Source organism: Tribolium castaneum, chromosome 5 (genome assembly GCF_031307605.1).
Source record: "Tribolium castaneum strain GA2 chromosome 5, icTriCast1.1, whole genome shotgun sequence".
NCBI lineage: Eukaryota > Metazoa > Arthropoda > Insecta > Coleoptera > Tenebrionidae > Tribolium > Tribolium castaneum.
Genome location: NC_087398.1, coordinates 1155551 through 1183215, shown reverse-complemented (window position 1 = coordinate 1183215; position 27665 = coordinate 1155551). Strand labels below are relative to the sequence as shown.

At 32.0% G+C, this 27665-nt stretch overlaps 1 protein-coding gene and 1 long non-coding RNA gene across 4 annotated transcripts; one reads left to right on the top strand and one right to left on the bottom strand.

The window, feature by feature from the left end:
- Positions 1-192: 192 nt before the first annotated feature.
- On the bottom strand, positions 193-7028 carry Kua. The gene is made up of 4 exons (XM_970269.5): positions 6646-7028; positions 2033-2244; positions 1771-1989; positions 193-1602 (listed from the first exon to the last, which is right to left on the bottom strand). The coding sequence occupies exons 1-4, from the start codon at positions 6881-6883 to the stop codon at positions 1342-1344; spliced, it is 930 nt and encodes a 309-aa protein (XP_975362.1). The 5' UTR covers positions 6884-7028; the 3' UTR covers positions 193-1341.
- Positions 4406-21914, top strand: LOC103313286 (uncharacterized). Of its 3 annotated transcripts, none has more exons than XR_010334373.1 (4): positions 4406-5228; positions 21467-21535; positions 21582-21658; positions 21709-21914. It is a non-coding gene; the product is annotated as an uncharacterized LOC103313286 (long non-coding RNA). The 3 variants fall into 3 exon arrangements; XR_010334372.1 differs by lacking the exon at positions 4406-5228 and adding an exon at positions 8463-9423; XR_010334371.1 differs by lacking the exon at positions 4406-5228 and adding an exon at positions 8471-9419.
- The last annotated feature ends 5751 nt before the right edge of the window (positions 21915-27665 follow it).

Genomic DNA, 27665 nt, shown 5'->3' with positions numbered 1-27665 from the left:
AAAGTATTGGTTATTGGAGAGTTGCACGAAAGTGCATCAGTCCGAAACTTGTTATCGGTTCAAACAATACTTTTACTTTAGTGTATTGTTGGTTGCGTCGCAGTTGCGATAAAAACTTTTTTTGATGAAATTTTGATTGTTACGATTTTTTTAAGTTTAGTTAACAATTTGGTGCGAAAAAAATAAAACACATTAAATTCAAGCAACTTTATTGTATAAAATAATTGCATTTGTTCCAGACTTTATAAAATACCGTCTTGTCTATTATAGTGGCGGTCAGCTCGATTTGCGTGTGCGTCAATTTCATTTTTTCATTACCAACACAAAGCTATAAAAATTGTCAAAAACAATGCAAATTTAAACAGCTAAGGGCTATCTAAGGGTGGTATCCTTGAACATTAATTGACATTGACAGTAAATTATAGACGTCGTCGCATCGTTGTCGAAAGTGTGTGTTATCGGTGTTAATCGTAAGTATTTTCTGTTCGTTTATTGTGTTTTGTGATTTGCGTTTCGTTAGGTTTTTGATTCTGCGTTTATTAGTTCTTGTTTTGTGAATCTGTATTTTTTGTAACAACTTCGTAACCTCAAAAAATATTTGATAGTTTGTCACCGCTATGCCCCTGCTGTGTAAACGTAGTGAGAGAAATGTCAGATGACGCACACGCAAATGGAGCTGAGCGCACCATTGCAGTTTTGTCTAGAAATGGTAAAAATAACTGCGATTTATTGCGATGTTTAAATCACAGTGTTTGTCTAGTTAACAAACCATTTTTTGTGGTAGTTTCTAGCGTACGACTGCTTATTGATTAATTGAATAAAACGCAGACGGAGCTCGTCATAAAGCTCAAATAATTAAATAATTGCAAACAAGTTGAGAATTAAAAACCTTAGCCTAGTCATAAGTCGTACAAATTACCCTACTGGGTGTTAAGCGTGTTTGTAATGATAATGATTCATAAAGTACCTAAATCAGGCACTCTAACTACTTTGGTAGTGCGTGTAGATTATCCCTGGAGTGTTTAAGACTAGCTTCAATAAATCTAAAATTGATCAAATCATTAGGCTAAATTGTAAGAACTATTAAACATTTAAAAAATTGGCCCAAGGCCCATCGCTTGGTCCCCAATGGTTAACATGATTTTGTAACAATAAAAGTACATTACATTCGTTGTCCAATCTTAAAATCAGGCACTTGATTATGTATTTATTGAATCGAACAAAACGTGGTGTTCTCTATCACCAATAAATCGCTAAATCAACTAAATGAACTTTTGGCAATTATTCCACAGACACGTAGAACTAACAAAACAAACCCCATTCATAACAAAGACAAAAATATCACGTGCCCTTTTGCGCCCACTTCATATCATCAGCCCGCGGTTTGTAGCCCGTGGTGTGTTCAATCAGCAGCTCTAGGATGCTCCAAAAGCGCAGCTTCTCCAACGGCCAATTGAGCCACCCGGTGGTGATGCAAAAGTAGGTCTCATGCGGGGCCACATGGTGGATGCGGTGGTGGCGCCTCGGCAGAATCACATGGTGCTCCTGCAGCCACACCACCCACGCCGGCAGCCCGAAGTAGGTGTGCGACCACTTGTGTATCTGGAAAGTGGCTCCAATCAGCAAATGAACTCAGATTTATCGGGCGCGTTACCCCAGGTGTGCGTGTTTGCCACGGGCCCTATCATTTTATAAAGTATTATATCGCGAGCTGATCTAAAAGCGCACACACGACCCGAGGAATTAATTCGAATCAATAATTAACTCTACCTGATTGGTCATTGCCACGAAAATCGCCAACAGAAACACGTAGCAATTCCACGTGAACTTCCTCTCGACCCCGTCCGCAGGCAGCGTCAGAAAATCCCAAACCATCCTCGCCAGAAACGGAATGGTCACCATGAAGTTATCACCGTTGGTTTCGATAAAGTCGTGGCGGGTGATGGACGTCGGATCGATGTGGTGTTCGCGGAACGGCCGCAAAAAATTCTACACAAAATTTAAAATATCAAACATTTCGCTCTCCACTCACTTTGCCCAAGATGGGGAGCTCCACCGAGCCCCACGTGTCGGCCGCCCAGTGCACGAGTCCCGAGCCGAAATCCGCCGTCACAATGCCGCAAAACGCCGCCACCAAAATCGTGCTCAAGTTGTCCATACGGACGTGGAATATTATGAAGAAGAAGTTGACCACCATAAGGGTCAAGCAGATTCCCACGCAGATGCATTCCTGAGTCCGCTTCCCTGCAAAAAGGGAGCGGTGTGACTCGGCTAATTACACTTGGGCCCAGTATTAGTGTAAACTAGGAGGAATATTAAAAATAATCGAGTTTAATGGGTCATCGGAATAATATGAAATGTCATCAATGCATAATAAACGAACTTGTGCTAAGTAATATCGACGACAAGATCGATTCTTCCTAAATAAGCACCTATCAGAATAAAACACACTGTCGATTAGACAAACACATCAATAAAACACGAATTAAAGTGGCATTTTTTACGTTTTAACGCTCACTATAGCGTGAAACTACAATGATTCATTTTCGCGAGATATTATGTCATCGAGAGGTGGTTTCCTTTTTTGTACCTTGACGTAATTTCGTAACGGATTTATTACCACTCGAGTGATAATTTAATTTTGCCAAAAACTTACGAATGATAACACGTTTCTGTTCTAAATCCGAATATTTAAACACATTTCTTGAACATGTTACGACTTATTTTATGTAAATTTAGTTAAAGGTGAAGTAGCTTCGTACGTACAGATTGACACGTATCTGCATGATGCTTTGTGTCGTTGCAAATCTTTTATTGTATTGTAATTACACGTAACCGCAAGCTAAGTTAAGCAAAAAGGTTAATCTAAAGCAAACGTTAGTGATGATAACAAGGCCTCACTTTTCAGCATTAATTCCTCTATGGAGACATAATTTAAATTTTCTCATACAACATGTATGAATGTAAAAAACACGACAACTAACTGTACATAACTATATATAACTATTTTTCGTAAAACTGAAATAATTTAATACAACTGCCAACTTCAGCAAAACCTATTACGGTAATCCACAAGGGAAATCTTATTTAATTATAGATTAGCTGGACACAACCGTCAGCAAAAAACAAGTTTTGTGGTAGAAAATTTCAGAATTTATTCTTTTTTAATCATTTCTTACAAAATTTTGGTTTTTGAAAAAAATTAACACCTGTATTTGTGCAGTGACTAATTTTGTGCTACAGATGTTGCTATTTACGGAAAAAACGGAAAGTTAATTACTTAAAATACGATTATTTTTACACACTTGGCATTTTTCATGGTGATTATAGTCGACTGAAATTATCTAGCAGATTAATCACCCTCTAATGACGTATTAAAACACGCCTTTATTTTGCAAACCTTGGTAGTAAAATTTTATTGTACCACTTGAACATAGAATTGAAAAAACCACCACTTGTTTTAGTTCTAATTCTATTTAAGGAAACAATCCCAAATGATTGTTATCAAGGAATGAGTTTCAGTTCAATTATTTTTCCAAATGCGTTGCGATTAAAGGTAATTTGTTAAATTATAGCGATTCTTTTATTTTATTTTGTTAGGATTCTTTAATGAGAAAAATTCTCCACGAACTTGTTACGTTAATAGGGACTAAAGCCAGGTATTAGGGATAATAATACAACCCGGAAGCGCATCAAAAATAGCCAAATTTTTAAATCGGGGAATAAATCATTTTATTGACAATAATCACGTTTTAGTAATTTTGATGTGGGCTGTTGTTTAAGAAAACGTCAGTGTAATAATTTTGATGACCTGTCGAAAGAATGCTAACATCTGCCAAATATTAGCGAATAAAATGTCACTTAACAATTCCAGAAATAGTTCGTTTTTGCGCAATTTTACGTGCTCTAAATAAATAAACATCACATCACTGCAGTGACAAATTGTGTAAAAACTTTTAAGTTTTTTTCACCGATCGATCCTTTGCAAACGCCATTCTCACTCAATATTAGTTCAATTCCAACGTTATTTGTCTCACAACCAGCACATGTGCAATAACATTCTTTCATTAAAGCGTTAATAGATCTAGGACATGAAAGAATTTGAACTATTTTTTAATCTAAAACAAGCAAAATATCGCCATACCAACCGTATCTAAAACACGTAATTATACCTTAATTACGCCAAATTCTCATTAAAAAACAAAAGACAGACGAAAGATAAACCTAGACAAGCACGTGTATTTAAATAAATTTTTCTCACGCTGTAGATAATTATGCAAGAATAATATGATTGCCTTTTTTACGAAACATCATTGATAAAAGTAGGGACAATAAAGATAAACTCATTGTCCATATTGGCAAAAATTAATATCGGATTTAATTATTTGCAAGACATTTAATTAAAAATTCGTTTAAATAAAAAACAAGTCTGGTGTTAAGCATTTGTTGCACTAAACTTTTCCAAATCAATAGATTGGTTAATGTAGTATTGAAGCGGAACTACTTTCACCAAAAATCATAATAGACGCTCTTTTGCACACCGCTTAAAAATAAAATGAGCCAGTGAAACGAAAAACATGTTTTTCTCCGCAAAACTTGGACACAATCTTAGTGTGTAGTTTGGAAAAGTCAACATTTAGTAATTACTGCATCAATAACACACGAGATAACGCGTCTTAGATAATATTCCGGAATCAAGGTGATGCTAAATATGAAAAATCCGTTACAAACTGTTGTATTAAATCAGTAAATATTGGCTCGTATGACGTGTAAGCACATGACATGTGATTAAAATTTATCCTCTCTATTTTCATTGTGAACTGCTTCGTGTCGGTTTTCGCTTTCCTTCAACACTTATTGTTTCCAGTGCGATGCAGAAAAAGTGGACGTCACTTAATATAATTTAAATTTTTCTCTGATGATGATATTTGAATATGTTATTAGTGCCGCCTCTTCGAAATCTATAAAAAGTCGACTGAACTAAATTTAGAAAGCCTCGAGCTTTACGCTTAATTATTGTTCGAGACACAATACTGTTCTCGTGTTTGTATTTGAGTAAAATGTGGGTCAGGTCAGCGAAAAGGTTGAAGATCAATCAGACGAAAGCACAATCAGATAAGAGGCAACTGGACTGGACGTGGCGTAGGTGTGGTGGCTCAACAAAAGCGACGGTTCTTCGTGATTAGGCCAAGTGCAAGGAAAGGTCGTTAAACCGCATTTAAATTCAGGTGCGGGACAACAAACATAATTTGCCATAAAGATGCCAGAGGTAAAACTACGGATTACTATAGCTTAGGACACGAAACGACGTACTAATAGAACGTCCCTGTTTTCGATAGTTTAATTTAATTCTCCACAACTTTTTTCTCAACATTTTTCTTGTATCTTTGACCGTAATCGCAGCGTTTGGCCATTTTGTAGAGGGGGGTGTTAATTTTTTTAATTTTTTTTATTTTCTCAATTACGACTAAACTGTTTGAAAAAGTGGAACTGTTTTAATTCACACCTATGCAAAATGATCCGGGGAATCGATTGGCATCGAAAAAATTGCCAAATTCCCAATAGTTTTTTAGTTATGAATTTTTTAAAATTTTACCAATTTTTGCATTTATCTGCAATTTGCTCAAAAACTATTAGTCGGAGAACAATATTTTTTTTTGAAAAAAATAGATAATTCAAAGAGCTTTCCAACGATAATAAACTTCATGGGGTTATCTCTGATAGTTCCGGAGCTATTGCTCAACAAATGTTCCGGGTACCCAAAATCGACAAAAATTGCGACGAAAATTGAAAAAATCAAACATCAAAAAATCGAACATATGGACTTTTTTTGGACTTTTAACAACTCTAGAGAGTTGTAAAGGCATATATAAATACGAAAAAGTATGATAAAACGAATTTAAAAAAAAAATTTTTTTTTTCATTTTCTTGCAGGCATGTGTATTACACAGGAAATTTTAGCAAAAAAAAATAAAAATTTTAAATCTCATGAAAAGCTCGTATAATACAGAAAATGAGCCGCTGAATTCAATGGAACAAACCGCATTGCTCTACGACTTTTAGTTTTTGAGTTATGAATTTAAAACTATTTGGCGTCCTCATTTTACTCTGCTGTGTGTCAATTTTTTGGAAAGTACAGAATATTGTTTCTCTTAATCTAGTCCTCCGTATGATAGATTCGCTGAAATTCGCTTTGACCGTTGTTTTTTCTAACATTGTTGAGAAAATATCAATCAAAATAAAAGTACTGTTATCGCATTTTCTAAATTATTAGAAATCAACAACGACTTCGTTCAGATTTGTTATCAGATATTTCCCCACAAATCTCTAGTGAGTGAAATGATTGTTATAATACGATAGGTAAAGCGACATTTTTAGAATGACAATCATTTTACATTATTTCAAATTTTTGAATCTAGGAGGTTTAAACGTCAAATTGAGGAAACAAACACACCACCAAAAATAATTGGACAGGTGTCATTCTCATTTTAATAAATCATCACGAGTGAAACCCCCATGTGTACGCCACTGCATTTTGGTCTCCATTGAGACGTCGTGGCCTACAGTTAAATATAGTCGGGGGCCGCGTTGTCGCCAAACCTTATGTCATCACCGTGGAATTTCATTGATTCGCGCGTCGCGTACCCTTGCTGTAGAGATTGGCCAGCTCCTGAGCCCCCTTGTGCTGGGGTCCCCACCGGGGGCGCGTCTTCTCCTCCTGGGTGACGGCGCAGTTGGCGTTGGGGTCGTCCTCCAGCATCGAGTTCTCCAAAATTTGGCGCTCGGTCTTGACGGGCGCCAGGATCTTGGTGGCCATGATGTCCAGGTGCTGTTCGGAGAGCACCTCCTTCACGCGCTTCGAGCAGCTGAGCGGCAACGCCATCCCCGTAGCTACGAACCCTCGGAGGTGTCACAACCAGACGCGATCACAGACTGGTCGTTCACTGGCATGGTGTTCGTCGCTAGGCACCGGCGACACCACACGAACGCGACGCTCGATCACAACTGAACCGACCCACCGCTCGAGGGCGGAGCACTAGGTCGAAGGCATGCGTCACCGGGACGTGGTGGTGGACGCTCACACCGGCGCCAAAGTGTCTTCCGAAAACGTTTAACGGCTATCTTCAATGAGTGGTCGAAGTGGAACGGGCGGAATTTAGGCAAGAAAACTGAGGTTTCTAACAGATTTTTTGTTATGAATTTTTTAAAATTTCACCAATTTTTGCATTTATCTGCAATTTGCTCAAAAACTATTAGTCGGAGAACAATATTTTTTTTTTGAAGAAAATAGATAATTCAAAGAGCTTTCCAACGATAATAAACTTCATGGGGTTATCTCTGATAGTTCCGGAGCTATTGCTCGAGAAATGTTCCGGGTACCCAAAACCGACAAAAACTGCGACGAAAATTGAACATATGGACTTTTTGTGGACTTTTAACAACTTTTGTGGGTTGTTAAGACATATGGAAATCCATAAATATTGAATAGACTGTATGTAATTCACCCTCTTTCTCCTTTTTTTTCCCACTTTTTTTTTTGTTACCGATTTAGAGCAATTTTTTAGGTTCGCATTACATTTTAAACATGTAACCGCGCCATTTTTTTAATTTAGTTACCGGATTAGCGTTATTTTTAGGTTAGAAATTGTTTTTTAAACACGTGCCCGCGCCATTTTTTTTATTTATTTACCGAACAAGTGCACGTGTCCGCGCCATTTTTAAATTTTATTACCGATTTAGTGCGATTTTTTAGGTTGGCATTACTTTTTAAACACGTGTCCGCGCCAGTTTTTTTAATTTAGTTACCGGATTAGCGTGATTTTTAGGTTAGAAATTGTTTTTTAAACACGTGTCCGCGCCATTTGCTTTATTTATTTACCGATCAAGTGCACGTGTCCGCGCCATTTTTAAATTTTGTTACCGATTAAGTGCCCGCGCCATTTTAAATTTTGTTACCGATTTAGTGCGATTTTTTAGGTTGGCATTACTTTTTAAACACGTGTCCGCGCCATTTTTTTAAATTTAGTTACCGGATTAGCGTGATTTTTAGGTTAGAAATTGTTTTTTTAAACACGTGTCCGCGCCATTTGTTTTATTTATTTTCCGATGAAGTGCACGTGTCCGCGCCATTTTTAAATTTTGTTACCGATTAAGTGCCCGCGCCATTTTAAATTTTGTTACCGATTTAGTGCGATTTTTTAGGTTGGCATTACTTTTTAAACACGGGTCCGCGCCATTTTTTTAATTTAGTTACCGGATTAGCGTGATTTTTAGGTTTGAAATTGTTTTTTAAACACGTGTCCGCACCATTTTTAAATTTTTTAACCAATTTTGTGCAATTTTTTAGGTTGGCATTACTTTTTAAACACGTAACCGCGCCATTTTTTTATTTATTTACCGATTAAGTGCACGTGTCCGCGCCATTTTTAAAATTTTGTTACCGATTTAGTGCGATTTTTTAGGTTGGCATTTTAATTATGTTTTAGCTTTAAACTTGTCCAAAATTGCTTAAAAGGTGACAAATATATTTATCTACAAATCGACAAATTAATTTTCACACAACTGGTAAGTTTTATCTAAATACACAATAACCGACCCTCGTATATAATTTCAAACCACCCTCGTATACAAAGATTTAGTGTTGGCGCACTTGATTTCCACTAAATACGTCACTAAAGTCACCAGATTATTGATTTTCTTGAACTACAAATACGGGGGCAGTTTTAAAAATGTTTGAAATCTTAACTTTGTGGTGTACAAGTGGCTTGCAGGACAATTTTTCTAGTCTCAACACTCAGTGTGTCCACGTGTTAGAGGGCTGTTTGAAAAATAAATAATTTTCGATTTTTAAAATGGATTAAAATTAATGGCGGGGACAATAATTTTTGGGGCGCCCTCATATAAAATGTTTTAAAGTTGGCAGACTTTGTTTCCACTAAAACGTCACAAACGTCACATACGTCCCGATTATCGATTTTCCAATACGGGGGCGTTCTAAAAGTTATTAAAATTCTGGCTTTGGGCTGAATAAGTGGTTTACAGGACATTTTTATATTCTCAACACCTTTGTTACACGCAGTGTGTGCACGCTGTTTGAAAAAAATGTAATTTTCTATTTTTAAAGTGGCTTAAATTTAGTGGCGGGCGCTGAAATTTTTGAGGCGCCCTCGTATACGGTGCAAATTTGTCCGAACACGTGTACTTTTTTTGACAGGTACGTCAACTGTTGCGTGAGAGCGGCAGTTTTCGGGCGGCGGCCGGAGCGGTCGGACGTGTGTCTGTGCGTGCGTCTTGTTCGTTAAATTATTAAATAAATTATTAAACCGCGACCGCGACACGAATTAATTAAAGTGATTCTGTGCTGTGCTGTGTTGTGCTGCGAAATTTTAAGGATATTTTGTACAAGGGACGATTTAACCGCAAGTACACTTTTATTAAATTGGGGCGCGAATTAAACTTTAATTTTGAAACGACACAATCTAGCGGCCGGTTTAATTCATTTGTTAAACTTTAATTTTGAACGTAAATCAAATTTATTCAAGTATTCGAAATAATTTCAATGCAGTCAAGGGCCGGTTAATTTGTTTTCGTTTTCAATTCAGTTCGAAGCGCGAGTCCGTTTAATTTTAAATTTAAACAAATTCAAATGAAATCGAACTTTAATTTCGAAATGAGACAAATTAACCTTGAACTTGAATGCACGCACTTTCACGGCCGGTTTAATTTATTTATTAAATTTTAATTTTGAATTTAAATGAAATTTATTCAAGTACTTGAAATAATTTGATTGCAATTTAGGGCCGGTTTACAGTAAACGATTATAAATTTTAATTCCGAATTAAAGAATAGTTTGTTTTCGTTTTCAATTCAATTCGAAGCGCGAGTCCGTTTAATTTTAATTTAAATTCAAATGAAATCGAACTTTAATTTCGAAATGAGACAAATTTACCTTGAACTTGAATGCACGCACTTTCACGGCCGGTTTAATTTATTTATTAAATTTTAATTTTGAATTTAAATGAAATTTATTCAAGTACTTGAAATAATTTGATTGCAATTTAGGGCCAGTTTACAGTAAACGATTATAAATTTTAATTCCGAATTAAAGAATAGTTTGTTTTCGTTTTCAATTCAATTCGAAGCGCGAGTCCGTTTAATTTTAATTTAAATTCAAATGAAATCGAACTTTAATTTCGAAATGAGACAAATTTACCTTGAACTTGAATGCACGCACTTTCACGGCCGGTTTAATTTATTTATTAAATTTTAATTTTGAATTTAAATGAAATTTATTCAAGTACTTGAAATAATTTGATTGCAATTTAGGGCCGGTTTACAGTAAACGATTTAAATTTTAATTCCGAATTAAAGAATAATTTGTTTTCGTTTTCAATTCAGTTCGAAGCGCGAGTCCGTTTAATTTTAAATTTAAACAAATTCAAATGAAATCGAACTTTAATTTCGAAATGAGACAAATTAACCTTGAACTTGAATGCACGCACTTTCACGGCCGGTTTAATTTATTTATTAAATTTTAATTTTGAATTTAAATGAAATTTATTCAAGTACTTGAAATAATTTGATTGCAATTTAGGGCCAGTTTACAGTAAACGATTTAAATTTTAATTCCGAATTAAAGAATAGTTTGTTTTCGTTTTCAATTCAATTCGAAGCGCGAGTCCGTTTAATTTTAATTTAATTTTAAATTTAAACAAATTCAAATGAAATCGAACTTTAATTTCGAAATGAGACAAATTTACCTTGAACTTGAATGCACGCCCTTTCACGGCCGGTTTAATTTATTTATTAAATTTTAATTTTGAATTTAAATGAAATTTATTCAAGTACTTGAAATAATTTGATTGCAATTTAGGGCCGGTTTACAGTAAACGATTATAAATTTTAATTCCGAATTAAAGAATAGTTTGTTTTCGTTTTCAATTCAATTCGAAGCGCGAGTCCGTTTAATTTTAATTTAAATTCAAATGAAATCGAACTTTAATTTCGAAATGAGACAAATTTACCTTGAACTTGAATGCACGCACTTTCACGGCCGGTTTAATTTATTTATTAAATTTTAATTTTGAATTTAAATGAAATTTATTCAAGTACTTGAAATAATTTGATTGCAATTTAGGGCCAGTTTACAGTAAACGATTATAAATTTTAATTCCGAATTAAAGAATAGTTTGTTTTCGTTTTCAATTCAATTCGAAGCGCGAGTCCGTTTAATTTTAATTTAAATTCAAATGAAATCGAACTTTAATTTCGAAATGAGACAAATTTACCTTGAACTTGAATGCACGCACTTTCACGGCCGGTTTAATTTATTTATTAAATTTTAATTTTGAATTTAAATGAAATTTATTCAAGTACTTGAAATAATTTGATTGCAATTTAGGGCCGGTTTACAGTAAACGATTTAAATTTTAATTCCGAATTAAAGAATAATTTGTTTTCGTTTTCAATTCAGTTCGAAGCGCGAGTCCGTTTAATTTTAATTTAATTTTAAATTTAAACAAATTCAAATGAAATCGAACTTTAATTTCGAAATGAGACAAATTAACCTTGAACTTGAATGCACGCACTTTCACGGCCGGTTTAATTTATTTATTAAATTTTAATTTTGAATTTAAATGAAATTTATTCAAGTACTTGAAATAATTTGATTGCAATTTAGGGCCAGTTTACAGTAAACGATTATAAATTTTAATTCCGAATTAAAGAATAGTTTGTTTTCGTTTTCAATTCAATTCGAAGCGCGAGTCCGTTTAATTTTAATTTAAATTCAAATGAAATCGAACTTTAATTTCGAAATGAGACAAATTAACCTTGAACTTGAATGCACGCACTTTCACGGCCGGTTTAATTTATTTATTAAATTTTAATTTTGAATTTAAATGAAATTTATTCAAGTACTTGAAATAATTTGATTGCAATTTAGGGCCGGTTTACAGTAAACGATTTAAATTTTAATTCCGAATTAAAGAATAATTTGTTTTCGTTTTCAATTCAGTTCGAAGCGCGAGTCCGTTTAATTTTAATTTAATTTTAAATTTAAACAAATTCAAATGAAATCGAACTTTAATTTCGAAATGAGACAAATTTACCTTGAACTTGAATGCACGCACTTTCACGGCCGGTTTAATTTATTTATTAAATTTTCATTTTGAATTTAAATGAAATTTATTCAAGTACTTGAAATAATTTGATTGCAATTTAGGGCCGGTTTACAGTAAACGATTTAAATTTTAATTCCGAATTAAAGAATAATTTGTTTTCGTTTTCAATTCAGTTCGAAGCGCGAGTCCGTTTAATTTTAATTTAATTTTAAATTTAAACAAATTCAAATGAAATCGAACTTTAATTTCGAAATGAGACAAATTAACCTTGAACTTGAATGCACGCACTTTCACGGCCGGTTTAATTTATTTATTAAATTTTAATTTTGAATTTAAATGAAATTTATTCAAGTACTTGAAATAATTTGATTGCAATTTAGGGCCAGTTTACAGTAAACGATTATAAATTTTAATTCCGAATTAAAGAATAGTTTGTTTTCGTTTTCAATTCAATTCGAAGCGCGAGTCCGTTTAATTTTAATTTAAATTCAAATGAAATCGAACTTTAATTTCGAAATGAGACAAATTTACCTTGAACTTGAATGCACGCACTTTCACGGCCGGTTTAATTTATTTATTAAATTTTAATTTTGAATTTAAATGAAATTTATTCAAGTACTTGAAATAATTTGATTGCAATTTAGGGCCAGTTTACAGTAAACGATTATAAATTTTAATTCCGAATTAAAGAATAGTTTGTTTTCGTTTTCAATTCAATTCGAAGCGCGAGTCCGTTTAATTTTAATTTAAATTCAAATGAAATCGAACTTTAATTTCGAAATGAGACAAATTTACCTTGAACTTGAATGCACGCACTTTCACGGCCGGTTTAATTTATTTATTAAATTTTAATTTTGAATTTAAATGAAATTTATTCAAGTACTTGAAATAATTTGATTGCAATTTAGGGCCAGTTTACAGTAAACGATTATAAATTTTAATTCCGAATTAAAGAATAGTTTGTTTTCGTTTTCAATTCAATTCGAAGCGCGAGTCCGTTTAATTTTAATTTAAATTCAAATGAAATCGAACTTTAATTTCGAAATGAGACAAATTTACCTTGAACTTGAATGCACGCACTTTCACGGCCGGTTTAATTTATTTATTAAATTTTAATTTTGAATTTAAATGAAATTTATTCAAGTACTTGAAATAATTTGATTGCAATTTAGGGCCGGTTTACAGTAAACGATTTAAATTTTAATTCCGAATTAAAGAATAATTTGTTTTCGTTTTCAATTCAGTTCGAAGCGCGAGTCCGTTTAATTTTAATTTAATTTTAAATTTAAACAAATTCAAATGAAATCGAACTTTAATTTCGAAATGAGACAAATTAACCTTGAACTTGAATGCACGCACTTTCACGGCCGGTTTAATTTATTTATTAAATTTTAATTTTGAATTTAAATGAAATTTATTCAAGTACTTGAAATAATTTGATTGCAATTTAGGGCCGGTTTACAGTAAACGATTTAAATTTTAATTCCGAATTAAAGAATAATTTGTTTTCGTTTTCAATTCAGTTCGAAGCGCGAGTCCGTTTAATTTTAATTTAATTTTAAATTTAAACAAATTCAAATGAAATCGAACTTTAATTTCGAAATGAGACAAATTTACCTTGAACTTGAATGCACGCCCTTTCACGGCCGGTTTAATTTATTTATTAAATTTTAATTTTGAATTTAAATGAAATTTATTCAAGTACTTGAAATAATTTGATTGCAATTTAGGGCCGGTTTACAGTAAACGATTATAAATTTTAATTCCGAATTAAAGAATAGTTTGTTTTCGTTTTCAATTCAATTCGAAGCGCGAGTCCGTTTAATTTTAATTTAAATTCAAATGAAATCGAACTTTAATTTCGAAATGAGACAAATTTACCTTGAACTTGAATGCACGCACTTTCACGGCCGGTTTAATTTATTTATTAAATTTTAATTTTGAATTTAAATGAAATTTATTCAAGTACTTGAAATAATTTGATTGCAATTTAGGGCCAGTTTACAGTAAACGATTATAAATTTTAATTCCGAATTAAAGAATAGTTTGTTTTCGTTTTCAATTCAATTCGAAGCGCGAGTCCGTTTAATTTTAATTTAAATTCAAATGAAATCGAACTTTAATTTCGAAATGAGACAAATTTACCTTGAACTTGAATGCACGCACTTTCACGGCCGGTTTAATTTATTTATTAAATTTTAATTTTGAATTTAAATGAAATTTATTCAAGTACTTGAAATAATTTGATTGCAATTTAGGGCCGGTTTACAGTAAACGATTTAAATTTTAATTCCGAATTAAAGAATAATTTGTTTTCGTTTTCAATTCAGTTCGAAGCGCGAGTCCGTTTAATTTTAATTTAATTTTAAATTTAAACAAATTCAAATGAAATCGAACTTTAATTTCGAAATGAGACAAATTAACCTTGAACTTGAATGCACGCACTTTCACGGCCGGTTTAATTTATTTATTAAATTTTCATTTTGAATTTAAATGAAATTTATTCAAGTACTTGAAATAATTTGATTGCAATTTAGGGCCGGTTTACAGTAAACGATTATAAATTTTAATTCCGAATTAAAGAATAGTTTGTTTTCGTTTTCAATTCAATTCGAAGCGCGAGTCCGTTTAATTTTAATTTAAATTCAAATGAAATCGAACTTTAATTTCGAAATGAGACAAATTTACCTTGAACTTGAATGCACGCACTTTCACGGCCGGTTTAATTTATTTATTAAATTTTCATTTTGAATTTAAATGAAATTTATTCAAGTACTTGAAATAATTTGATTGCAATTTAGGGCCGGTTTACAGTAAACGATTATAAATTTTAATTCCGAATTAAAGAATAGTTTGTTTTCGTTTTCAATTCAATTCGAAGCGCGAGTCCGTTTAATTTTAATTTAAATTCAAATGAAATCGAACTTTAATTTCGAAATGAGACAAATTTACCTTGAACTTGAATGCACGCACTTTCACGGCCGGTTTAATTTATTTATTAAATTTTAATTTTGAATTTAAATGAAATTTATTCAAGTACTTGAAATAATTTGATTGCAATTTAGGGCCGGTTTACAGTAAACGATTTAAATTTTAATTCCGAATTAAAGAATAATTTGTTTTCGTTTTCAATTCAGTTCGAAGCGCGAGTCCGTTTAATTTTAATTTAATTTTAAATTTAAACAAATTCAAATGAAATCGAACTTTAATTTCGAAATGAGACAAATTAACCTTGAACTTGAATGCACGCACTTTCACGGCCGGTTTAATTTATTTATTAAATTTTAATTTTGAATTTAAATGAAATTTATTCAAGTACTTGAAATAATTTGATTGCAATTTAGGGCCAGTTTACAGTAAACGATTTAAATTTTAATTCCGAATTAAAGAATAGTTTGTTTTCGTTTTCAATTCAATTCGAAGCGCGAGTCCGTTTAATTTTAAATTTAAACAAATTCAAATGAAATCGAACTTTAATTTCGAAATGAGACAAATTTACCTTGAACTTGAATGCACGCACTTTCACGGCCGGTTTAATTTATTTATTAAATTTTAATTTTGAATTTAAATGAAATTTATTCAAGTACTTGAAATAATTTGATTGCAATTTAGGGCCAGTTTACAGTAAACGATTATAAATTTTAATTCCGAATTAAAGAATAGTTTGTTTTCGTTTTCAATTCAATTCGAAGCGCGAGTCCGTTTAATTTTAAATTTAAACAAATTCAAATGAAATCGAACTTTAATTTCGAAATGAGACAAATTTACCTTGAACTTGAATGCACGCACTTTCACGGCCGGTTTAATTTATTTATTAAATTTTAATTTTGAATTTAAATGAAATTTATTCAAGTACTTGAAATAATTTGATTGCAATTTAGGGCCGGTTTACAGTAAACGATTTAAATTTTAATTCCGAATTAAAGAATAATTTGTTTTCGTTTTCAATTCAGTTCGAAGCGCGAGTCCGTTTAATTTTAATTTAATTTTAAATTTAAACAAATTCAAATGAAATCGAACTTTAATTTCGAAATGAGACAAATTAACCTTGAACTTGAATGCACGCACTTTCACGGCCGGTTTAATTTATTTATTAAATTTTAATTTTGAATTTAAATGAAATTTATTCAAGTACTTGAAATAATTTGATTGCAATTTAGGGCCAGTTTACAGTAAACGATTTAAATTTTAATTCCGAATTAAAGAATAGTTTGTTTTCGTTTTCAATTCAATTCAAAGCGCGAGTCCGTTTAATTTTAAATTTAAACAAATTCAAATGAAATCGAACTTTAATTTCGAAATGAGACAAATTTACCTTGAACTTGAATGCACGCCCTTTCACGGCCGGTTTAATTTATTTATTAAATTTTAATTTTGAATTTAAATGAAATTTATTCAAGTACTTGAAATAATTTGATTGCAATTTAGGGCCAGTTTACAGTAAACGATTATAAATTTTAATTCCGAATTAAAGAATAGTTTGTTTTCGTTTTCAATTCAATTCGAAGCGCGAGTCCGTTTAATTTTAAATTTAAACAAATTCAAATGAAATCGAACTTTAATTTCGAAATGAGACAAATTTACCTTGAACTTGAATGCACGCACTTTCACGGCCGGTTTAATTTATTTATTAAATTTTAATTTTGAATTTAAATGAAATTTATTCAAGTACTTGAAATAATTTGATTGCAATTTAGGGCCAGTTTACAGTAAACGATTATAAATTTTAATTCCGAATTAAAGAATAGTTTGTTTTCGTTTTCAATTCAATTCGAAGCGCGAGTCCGTTTAATTTTAATTTAAATTCAAATGAAATCGAACTTTAATTTCGAAATGAGACAAATTTACCTTGAACTTGAATGCACGCACTTTCACGGCCGGTTTAATTTATTTATTAAATTTTAATTTTGAATTTAAATGAAATTTATTCAAGTACTTGAAATAATTTGATTGCAATTTAGGGCCAGTTTACAGTAAACGATTATAAATTTTAATTCCGAATTAAAGAATAGTTTGTTTTCGTTTTCAATTCAATTCGAAGCGCGAGTCCGTTTAATTTTAAATTTAAACAAATTCAAATGAAATCGAACTTTAATTTCGAAATGAGACAAATTTACCTTGAACTTGAATGCACGCACTTTCACGGCCGGTTTAATTTATTTATTAAATTTTAATTTTGAATTTAAATGAAATTTATTCAAGTACTTGAAATAATTTGATTGCAATTTAGGGCCGGTTTACAGTAAACGATTTAAATTTTAATTCCGAATTAAAGAATAATTTGTTTTCGTTTTCAATTCAGTTCGAAGCGCGAGTCCGTTTAATTTTAATTTAATTTTAAATTTAAACAAATTCAAATGAAATCGAACTTTAATTTCGAAATGAGACAAATTAACCTTGAACTTGAATGCACGCACTTTCACGGCCGGTTTAATTTATTTATTAAATTTTAATTTTGAATTTAAATGAAATTTATTCAAGTACTTGAAATAATTTGATTGCAATTTAGGGCCAGTTTACAGTAAACGATTTAAATTTTAATTCCGAATTAAAGAATAGTTTGTTTTCGTTTTCAATTCAATTCGAAGCGCGAGTCCGTTTAATTTTAAATTTAAACAAATTCAAATGAAATCGAACTTTAATTTCGAAATGAGACAAATTTACCTTGAACTTGAATGCACGCACTTTCACGGCCGGTTTAATTTATTTATTAAATTTTCATTTTGAATTTAAATGAAATTTATTCAAGTACTTGAAATAATTTGATTGCAATTTAGGGCCGGTTTACAGTAAACGATTATAAATTTTAATTCCGAATTAAAGAATAGTTTGTTTTCGTTTTCAATTCAATTCGAAGCGCGAGTCCGTTTAATTTTAAATTTAAACAAATTCAAATGAAATCGAACTTTAATTTCGAAATGAGACAAATTTACCTTGAACTTGAATGCACGCACTTTCACGGCCGGTTTAATTTATTTATTAAATTTTAATTTTGAATTTAAATGAAATTTATTCAAGTACTTGAAATAATTTGATTGCAATTTAGGGCCGGTTTACAGTAAACGATTTAAATTTTAATTCCGAATTAAAGAATAATTTGTTTTCGTTTTCAATTCAGTTCGAAGCGCGAGTCCGTTTAATTTTAATTTAATTTTAAATTTAAACAAATTCAAATGAAATCGAACTTTAATTTCGAAATGAGACAAATTAACCTTGAACTTGAATGCACGCACTTTCACGGCCGGTTTAATTTATTTATTAAATTTTAATTTTGAATTTAAATGAAATTTATTCAAGTACTTGAAATAATTTGATTGCAATTTAGGGCCAGTTTACAGTAAACGATTTAAATTTTAATTCCGAATTAAAGAATAGTTTGTTTTCGTTTTCAATTCAATTCGAAGCGCGAGTCCGTTTAATTTTAAATTTAAACAAATTCAAATGAAATCGAACTTTAATTTCGAAATGAGACAAATTTACCTTGAACTTGAATGCACGCACTTTCACGGCCGGTTTAATTTATTTATTAAATTTTCATTTTGAATTTAAATGAAATTTATTCAAGTACTTGAAATAATTTGATTGCAATTAAGGGCCGGTTTACAGCAAGCGATTTAAATTTAATTCAGAATTATTTTAATTCATTTCGTTTCACGTTTTATGATTCAGTCGATTCAGTAATTAAAGGCCAGTTTACAGCAAATGATTTAAATTTTAATTCCGAATTAAAGAATAATTTGTTTCCATTTTTTATTTAATTCGAAGCGCGAATCAGTTTAAGTTTAAATTTAAACAAATTCAAATGAAAACGAATTATTTTATTTCAGAATTAGAATTTTGTTCTTTCGGTCCACTTTCGTAAAAAACCATTACGATGCAAATGACTAATCTGTTACCATGACAACTTATATAATACATAAAAGCCAAGAGTACGCTTTTTGCACAACAATATTTTTTATGAAAGTGAACCGAAAATAATTAATTCGTTTTAAACTTTTTGGCTTGGCTGCTGCTGTTTCTGTAGCATCATTGGCTTGATATTAATTTTATTAATTTCCATCCTCATTTTGAGACGTTCTGTATCAATAAATTATTTTAAAAAGACTCTTTGATGCTATTTAAACATCAGTATCATCTTAATAGAGGTGTGCTTAACGATTTAAATTTATTTACTGCAATTATTTTGTCTTTTATTTTTAAATTTAACATTCATGTCGTCCTACAGTTTGGTATAAATACGTATTGATAAGCACATCTCTAATAAAAAAGGGAAGTATGTACGGAATTCGTGTTCTGATGTAACGTTTTTTCACCACTACCGAAAGTAGCCAACAAAATTCATAATTTTTACGCGTCTTTTCTTTTCTTGCTTTAATTTACTTTATTCTTCACTCTATCTTTTCTTCTCTTTCTTTCCTTTTTTTTCGTCTTTTTTTTCTTTTTTTTCTTTTTTTTCTTTTCCGTCATATTATTGCTTCAAATGGGAATAGATGTAACCGCTGATGCTGACTGACTGCAGTCATTCAATTTGTTTCAAATTCATTGAAGAAAAAGCTATGAATGCAATTTTACTTATGAGATATTTTCCTCACTCCAAGTAATTTTTTGCTTGCGTCACCATCGCCTACTGGGCCAACCGGGGATTTTGAATTAATTCACATTGTCACATTGAAAACAAATGGTCTCGTAGCATGGTGCTGAACCATTGGGAAAAGGAAACTATCTGGTGATTATAATAGAAGACGTAAGTGAACGTCGCTCCAACTCATGGCATGTTGGGGGAAAAGTGGAGGAAATAATAAAAAAAAATTTGGATTCGATGGAATTGACTGATCTAATTATGATTTCTTAAATGTGGGTGAGTATGATTCTCTTGAATAAGTGGGCACTGATTATTTTCCTATGACTAAATTTTATCAAAATTAATCAAAAAAAAAAAAAAAATAGCAAACCCCTAGATTTGTTAATGTATCAATGGTGTACTAAGCTCGTAGTAAAATCGAATAAAGACTCGATCTCATTAATTTGAGTGTGTTAGTCGTGCTGATGCTCCTCGATAGACACATACCTATAAACGGTATTAGTTGTCGTGCAAATACATATCCTAGATATGTAGAGGAGATGCTGCGAGCATAAAATAGTACACTAAATACAGGCATTCTCTAGGATGGTTTTGCATTCATTAAAAAAAAAAACACACAAAAAAACACAAAAATAAATTTAAAAAAATAAAAATAAAAAATAAAAAAATAAAAAAATAAAAAAAAAATAAAAAAAAATAAAAATAAACAAAATTAAAAAATTAAAATGGTCACAAAAGGAAATTAATCATTGCCTGTTTATTTAAGAGAATTGTTCAGGTCACCCAAGAATCATAATTAGATCAGTGAATTTCATCGCGTCCGCCTCTGCTTTTCTCCCATTTGCCATGAGTTTGAGTGGCGTTCCCGTCTTTTATTATAATCATCACACTGTTTCCTTTTCCTGGTGGTATCTGCACTGTGCCACGAGACCATTTGTTTTCGATGGTACAGTGTGGGTCAATTTAAAATCACCAACTGGCTCATTTAGTCGATTATGGCACCAGCAAAAATTATTTGGACTGAGAATAAAATATTTTATGGGTAATGCGCGTTTATAATTTTTTCTCTTTGTTTTTTTAACGGTGTCACATTATCACAGTCAGCAATTGCTTTCTCATTTATTTCCACTTTAAGCGATTTTTTGTCAATATTTTTTTCTTAATTTAATGAATTTGGTGGCTGATTTCGGTAGCGGATTTTATTTAATGTAAAGCTCGAGTCTTGTTATAAGTACATACTTTCCTTTATCAGGTAGGTAAATTTAAATTAATTCTAACTTTTTTTATAATATAATAAAGGTCGGTTTACATTAACCCAATTGCAGTCAAACTGCTGATCACGTGATCATATTGATTGGCGAATTAATTTTTAATTCAGTCTTTTTTAAACCGGGTTTTAGTATATTATTTTTTTTATTAACCGAGGTTTTGGGTTTGTAATTTTGGGTACAGAAAATATTTTTGTTTTATTTTGTAACATTAATCTTAGGTTTGGTTTATTTGTTTTTCCATTTTTGGTGTGTGTATAATTTTAACCTTTATCTAAATTTTTTATCTACATTGACAAATAGCGTCAATCCCTCCAAGAGCAGCTTTTACAATTCTCGTATAAATTTCGGTTAAGTCTGTTAATCGTGGTATCATGTAATATGAATAATTGTTACAATTTTTTTTATAAATAAATAAATTTATCCGACGATTGTAAATGCAGCTCTTATTATTTTTATTTATATTAATCATAAATAATTTATTTGTTTCTTAGACATTTTTATCACATGTTGCTTCCACCTTCAAGGGTCGCCCAACACGAATGCAAAGATTGTATTAAACAGTGAGTAAATCTAAAGTTGCTGAAGTAAAATTAATAATCGTTTTAGGTCGTCAAATGTGCTAACCATTGCAATTTCCACTTGGAGTTATGAATTTTGAGACCTCAAGAGCTGGTGTCTGTGTTGTAAGTTTTAAACTTACTTTTTATGCATTTATTATATGTTTTTTTATTAGGGATTGCTTTACTGACTGGTTGCAGCGGGCCTGCAGGATTCGGAGGATTTCAAAGGCATTCTTCATCAGGTTCTTCAGAAATTATTTTTTAACTGACAATAATTATCATTAAACGTTGTTATATTTCTGTGATTTATTATGTTTTTTTAATAAACGCTAAAGAAATGTGTCTTTTATTGGGGGGCAAATAAAAGTTCAATAAATTATAGGCATTTTTGAGCTAAAAAAAAATAGAAGAAAAAGGTAAGTGGAAAATAATGTACAATTAAAGTGTTTAAAAAAAATCGCGCTAAATCAAATTATTTTAAATCGGTTTTAAAAGGTTTGTGAATAAGTGATATCAACCATTAGTACGATAATCGTACTAAACCGGTAACCAAATTAAAAAAATGGCGCGGACAAAATCCGGTGACTAAATTAAAAAAATGGCGCGGACACGTGTTTAAAAAGTAATGCCAACCTAAAAAATCGCACTAAATCGGTAAAAAATGGCGCGGACACGTGCACTTAATCGGTAAATAAATAAAAAAGGTGGCGCGGACACGTGTTTAAAAAGTAATGCCAACCTAAAAAATCGCACTAAATCGGTAACAAAATTTAAAAATGGCGCGGCCACGTGCACTTAATCGGTAAATAAATAAAATAAATGGCGCGGACACGTGTTTAAAAAGTAAAGCCAACCTAAAAAATCGCACTAAATCGGTAAAAAATTTTAAAAATGGCGCGGACACGTGCACTTAATCGGTAAATAAATAAAAAAGGTGGCGCGGACACGTGTTTAAAAAGTAATGCCAACCTAAAAAATCGCACTAAATCGGTAACAAAATTTAAAAATGGCGCGGCCACGTGCACTTAATCGGTAAATAAATAAAAAAAAATGGCGCGGACACGTGTTTAAAAAACAATTTCTAACCTAAAAATCACGCTAATCCGGTAACTAAATAAAAAAAATGGCCCGGACACGTGTTTAAAAAACAATTTCTAACCTAAAAATCACGCTAATCCGGTAACTAAATAAAAAAAATGGCGCGGACACGTGTTTAAAAAACAATTTCTAACCTAAAAATCACGCTAATCCGGTAACTAAATTTAAAAAAGGTGGCGCGGACACGTGTTTAAAAAGTAATGCCAACCTAAAAAATCGCACTAAATCGGTAACAAAATTTAAAAATGGCGCGGCCACGTGCACTTAGTCGGTAAATAAATAAAAAAAAAAATGACGCGGACACGTGTTTAAAAAACAATTTCTAACCTAAAAATCACGCTAATCCGGTAACTAAATTAAAAAAATGGCGCGGACACGTGTTTAAAAAACAATTTCTAACCTAAAAATCACGCTAATCCGGTAACTAAATAAAAAAAATGGCCCGGACACGTGTTTAAAAAGTAATGCCAACCCAAAAAATCGTACTAAATCGGTAAATAATTTTAAAAATGGCGCGGACACGTGTTTAAAAAGTAATGCCAACCCAAAAAATCGTACTAAATCGGTAAAAAATTTTAAAAATGGCGCGGACCCGTGTTTAAAAAGTAATGCCAACCTAAAAAATCACACTAAATCGGTAATAAAATTTAAAAATGGCGCGGCCACGTGCACTTAATCGGTAAATAAATAAAATAAATGGTGCGGACACGTGTTTAAAAAGTAAAGCCAACCTAAAAAATCGCACTAAATCGGTAAAAAATTTTAAAAATGGCGCGGACACGTGCACTTAATCGGTAAATAAATAAAAAAGGTGGCGCGGACACGTGTTTAAAAAGTAATGCCAACCTAAAAAATCGCACTAAATCGGTAACAAAATTTAAAAATGGCGCGGCCACGTGCACTTAATCGGTAAATAAATAAAAAAAATGGCGCGGACACGTGTTTAAAAAACAATTTCTAACCTAAAAATCACGCTAATCCGGTAACTAAATAAAAAAAAAGGCCCGGACACGTGTTTAAAAAGTAATGCCAACCCAAAAAATCGTACTAAATCGGTAAAAAATTTTAAAAATGGCGCGGACACGTGTTTAAAAAGTAATGCCAACCCAAAAAATCGTACTAAATCGGTAAAAAATTTTAAAAATGGCGCGGACACGTGCACTTAATCGGTAAATAAATAAAAAAAAATGGCGCGGACACGTGTTTAAAAAACAATTTCTAACCTAAAAATCACGCTAAACAGGTAACTAAATAAAAAAAATGGCCCGGACACGTGTTTAAAAAGTAATGCCAACCCAAAAAATCGTACTAAATCGGTAAAAAACTTTAAAAATGGCGCGGACACGTGTTTAAAAAGTAATGCCAACCCAAAAAATCGTACTAAATCGGTAAAAAATTTTAAAAATGGCGCGGACCCGTGTTTAAAATGTAATGCCAACCTAAAAAATCACACTAAATCGGTAATAAAATTTAAAAATGGCGCGGCCACGTGCACTTAATCGGTAAATAAATAAAATAAATGGCGCGGACACGTGTTTAAAAAGTAATGCCAACCTAAAAAATCGCACTAAATCGGTAACAAAATTTAAAACTGGCGCGGCCACGTGCACTTAGTCGGTAAATAAATAAAAAAAAATGACGCGGACACGTGTTTAAAAAACAATTTCTAACCTAAAAATCACGCCAATCCGGTAACTAAATAAAAAAAATGGCCCGGACACGTGTTTAAAAAGTAATGCCAACCCAAAAAATCGTACTAAATCGGTAAAAAATTTTAAAAATGGCGCGGACCCGTGTTTAAAAAGTAATGCCAACCTAAAAAATCGCACTAAATCGGTAAAAAAATTAAAAATGGCGCGGACACGTGTTTAAAAAGTACTGCCAACCTAAAAAATCGCACTAAATCGGTAAAAAATTTTAAAAATGGCGCGGACCCGTGTTTAAAAAGTAATGCCAACCTAAAAAATCGCACTAAATCGGTAAAAAATTTAAAAATGGCGCGGACACGTGTTTAAAAAACAATTTCTAACCTAAAAATCACGCTAATCCGGTAACTAAATTAAAAAAATTGCGCGGACACGTGTTTAAAAAGTAATGCCAACCTAAAAAATCGCACTAAATCGGTAAAAAATTTTAAAAGTGGCGCGCACACGTGCACTTAATCGGTAAATAGGTAAAAAAAATGGCGCGGACACGAGTTTAAAAAGTACTGCCAACCTAAAAAATCGCACTAAATCGGTAAAAAAATTTAAAAATGGCGCGGACCCGTGTTTAAAAAACAATTTCTAACCTAAAAATCACGCTAATCCGGTAACTAAATTAAAAAAATGGCGCGGACACGTGTTTAAAAAACAATTTCTAACCTAAAAATCACGCTAATCCGGTAACTAAATTAAAAAAATTGCGCGGACACGTGTTTAAAAAGTAATGCCAACCTAAAAAATCGCACTAAATCGGTAATAAAATTTAAAAATGGCGCGGCCACGTGCACTTAATCGGTAAATAAATAAAAAAAAATGGCGCGGACACGTGTTTAAAAAACAATTTTTAACCTAAAAATCACGCTAATCCGGTAACTAAATTAAAAAAATGGCGCGGACACGTGTTTAAAAAACAATTTCTAACCTAAAAATCACGCTAATCCGGTAACTAAATTAAAAAAATTGCGCGGACACGTGTTTAAAAAGTAATGCCAACCTAAAAAATCGCACTAAATCGGTAATAAAATTTAAAAATGGCGCGGACACGTGCACTTAATCGGTAAATAAATAAAAAAAAATGGCGCGGACACGTGTTTAAAAAACAATTTCTAACCTAAAAATCACGCTAATCCGGTAACTAAATAAAAAAAATGGCCCGGACACGTGTTTAAAAAGTAATGCCAACCCAAAAAATCGTACTAAATCGGTAAAAAACTTTAAAAATGGCGCGGACACGTGTTTAAAAAGTAATGCCAACCCAAAAAATCGTACTAAATCGGTAAAAAATTTTAAAAATGGCGCGGACCCGTGTTTAAAATGTAATGCCAACCTAAAAAATCACACTAAATCGGTAATAAAATTTAAAAATGGCGCGGCCACGTGCACTTAATCGGTAAATAAATAAAATAAATGGCGCGGACACGTGTTTAAAAAGTAATGCCAACCTAAAAAATCGCACTAAATCGGTAACAAAATTTAAAACTGGCGCGGCCACGTGCACTTAGTCGGTAAATAAATAAAAAAAAATGACGCGGACACGTGTTTAAAAAACAATTTCTAACCTAAAAATCACGCCAATCCGGTAACTAAATAAAAAAAATGGCCCGGACACGTGTTTAAAAAGTAATGCCAACCCAAAAAATCGTACTAAATCGGTAAAAAATTTTAAAAATGGCGCGGACCCGTGTTTAAAAAGTAATGCCAACCTAAAAAATCGCACTAAATCGGTAAAAAAATTAAAAATGGCGCGGACACGTGTTTAAAAAGTACTGCCAACCTAAAAAATCGCACTAAATCGGTAAAAAATTTTAAAAATGGCGCGGACCCGTGTTTAAAAAGTAATGCCAACCTAAAAAATCGCACTAAATCGGTAAAAAATTTAAAAATGGCGCGGACACGTGTTTAAAAAACAATTCCTAACCTAAAAATCACGCTAATCCGGTAACTAAATTAAAAAAATTGCGCGGACACGTGTTTAAAAAGTAATGCCAACCTAAAAAATCGCACTAAATCGGTAAAAAATTTTAAAAATGGCGCGCACACGTGCACTTAATCGGTAAATAGGTAAAAAAAATGGCGCGGACACGAGTTTAAAAAGTACTGCCAACCTAAAAAATCGCACTAAATCGGTAAAAAAATTTAAAAATGGCGCGGACCCGTGTTTAAAAAACAATTTCTAACCTAAAAATCACGCTAATCCGGTAACTAAATTAAAAAAATGGCGCGGACACGTGTTTAAAAAACAATTTCTAACCTAAAAATCACGCTAATCCGGTAACTAAATTAAAAAAATTGCGCGGACACGTGTTTAAAAAGTAATGCCAACCTAAAAAATCGCACTAAATCGGTAATAAAATTTAAAAATGGCGCGGCCACGTGCACTTAATCGGTAAATAAATAAAAAAAAATGGCGCGGACACGTGTTTAAAAAACAATTTTTAACCTAAAAATCACGCTAATCCGGTAACTAAATTAAAAAAATGGCGCGGACACGTGTTTAAAAAACAATTTCTAACCTAAAAATCACGCTAATCCGGTAACTAAATTAAAAAAATTGCGCGGACACGTGTTTAAAAAGTAATGCCAACCTAAAAAATCGCACTAAATCGGTAAAAAAATTTAAAAATGGCGCGGACCCGTGTTTAAAAAGTAATGCCAACCTAAAAAATCGCACTAAATCGGTAATAAAATTTAAAAATGGCGCGGCCACGTGCACTTAATCGGTAAATAAATAAAAAAAATGGCGCGGACACGTGTTTAAAAAACAATTTCTAACCTAAAAATCACGCTAATCCGGTAACTAAATTAAAAAAATGGCGCGGACACGTGTTTAAAAAGTAATGCCAACCCAAAAAATCGTACTAAATCGGTAAAAAATTTTAAAAATGGCGCGGACCCGTGTTTAAAAAATAATGCCAACCTAAAAAATCGCACTAAATGGGTAATAAAATTTAAAAATGGCGCGGCCACGTGCACTTAATCGGTAAATAAATAAAATAAATGGCGCGGACACGTGTTTAAAAAGTAATGCCAACCTAAAAAATCGCACTAAATCGGTAACAAAATTTAAAAATGGCGCGGCCACGTGCACTTAGTCGGTAAATAAATAAAAAAAAATGACGCGGACACGTGTTTAACAAACAATTTCTAACCTAAAAATCACGCTAATCCGGTAACTAAATTAAAAAAATGGCGCGGACACGTGTTTAAAAAGTAATGCCAACCTAAAAAATCGCACTAAATCGGTAACAAAATTTAAAAATGGCGCGGCCACGTGCACTTAATCGGTAAATAAATAAAAAAAATGGCGCGGACACGTGTTTAAAAAGTAA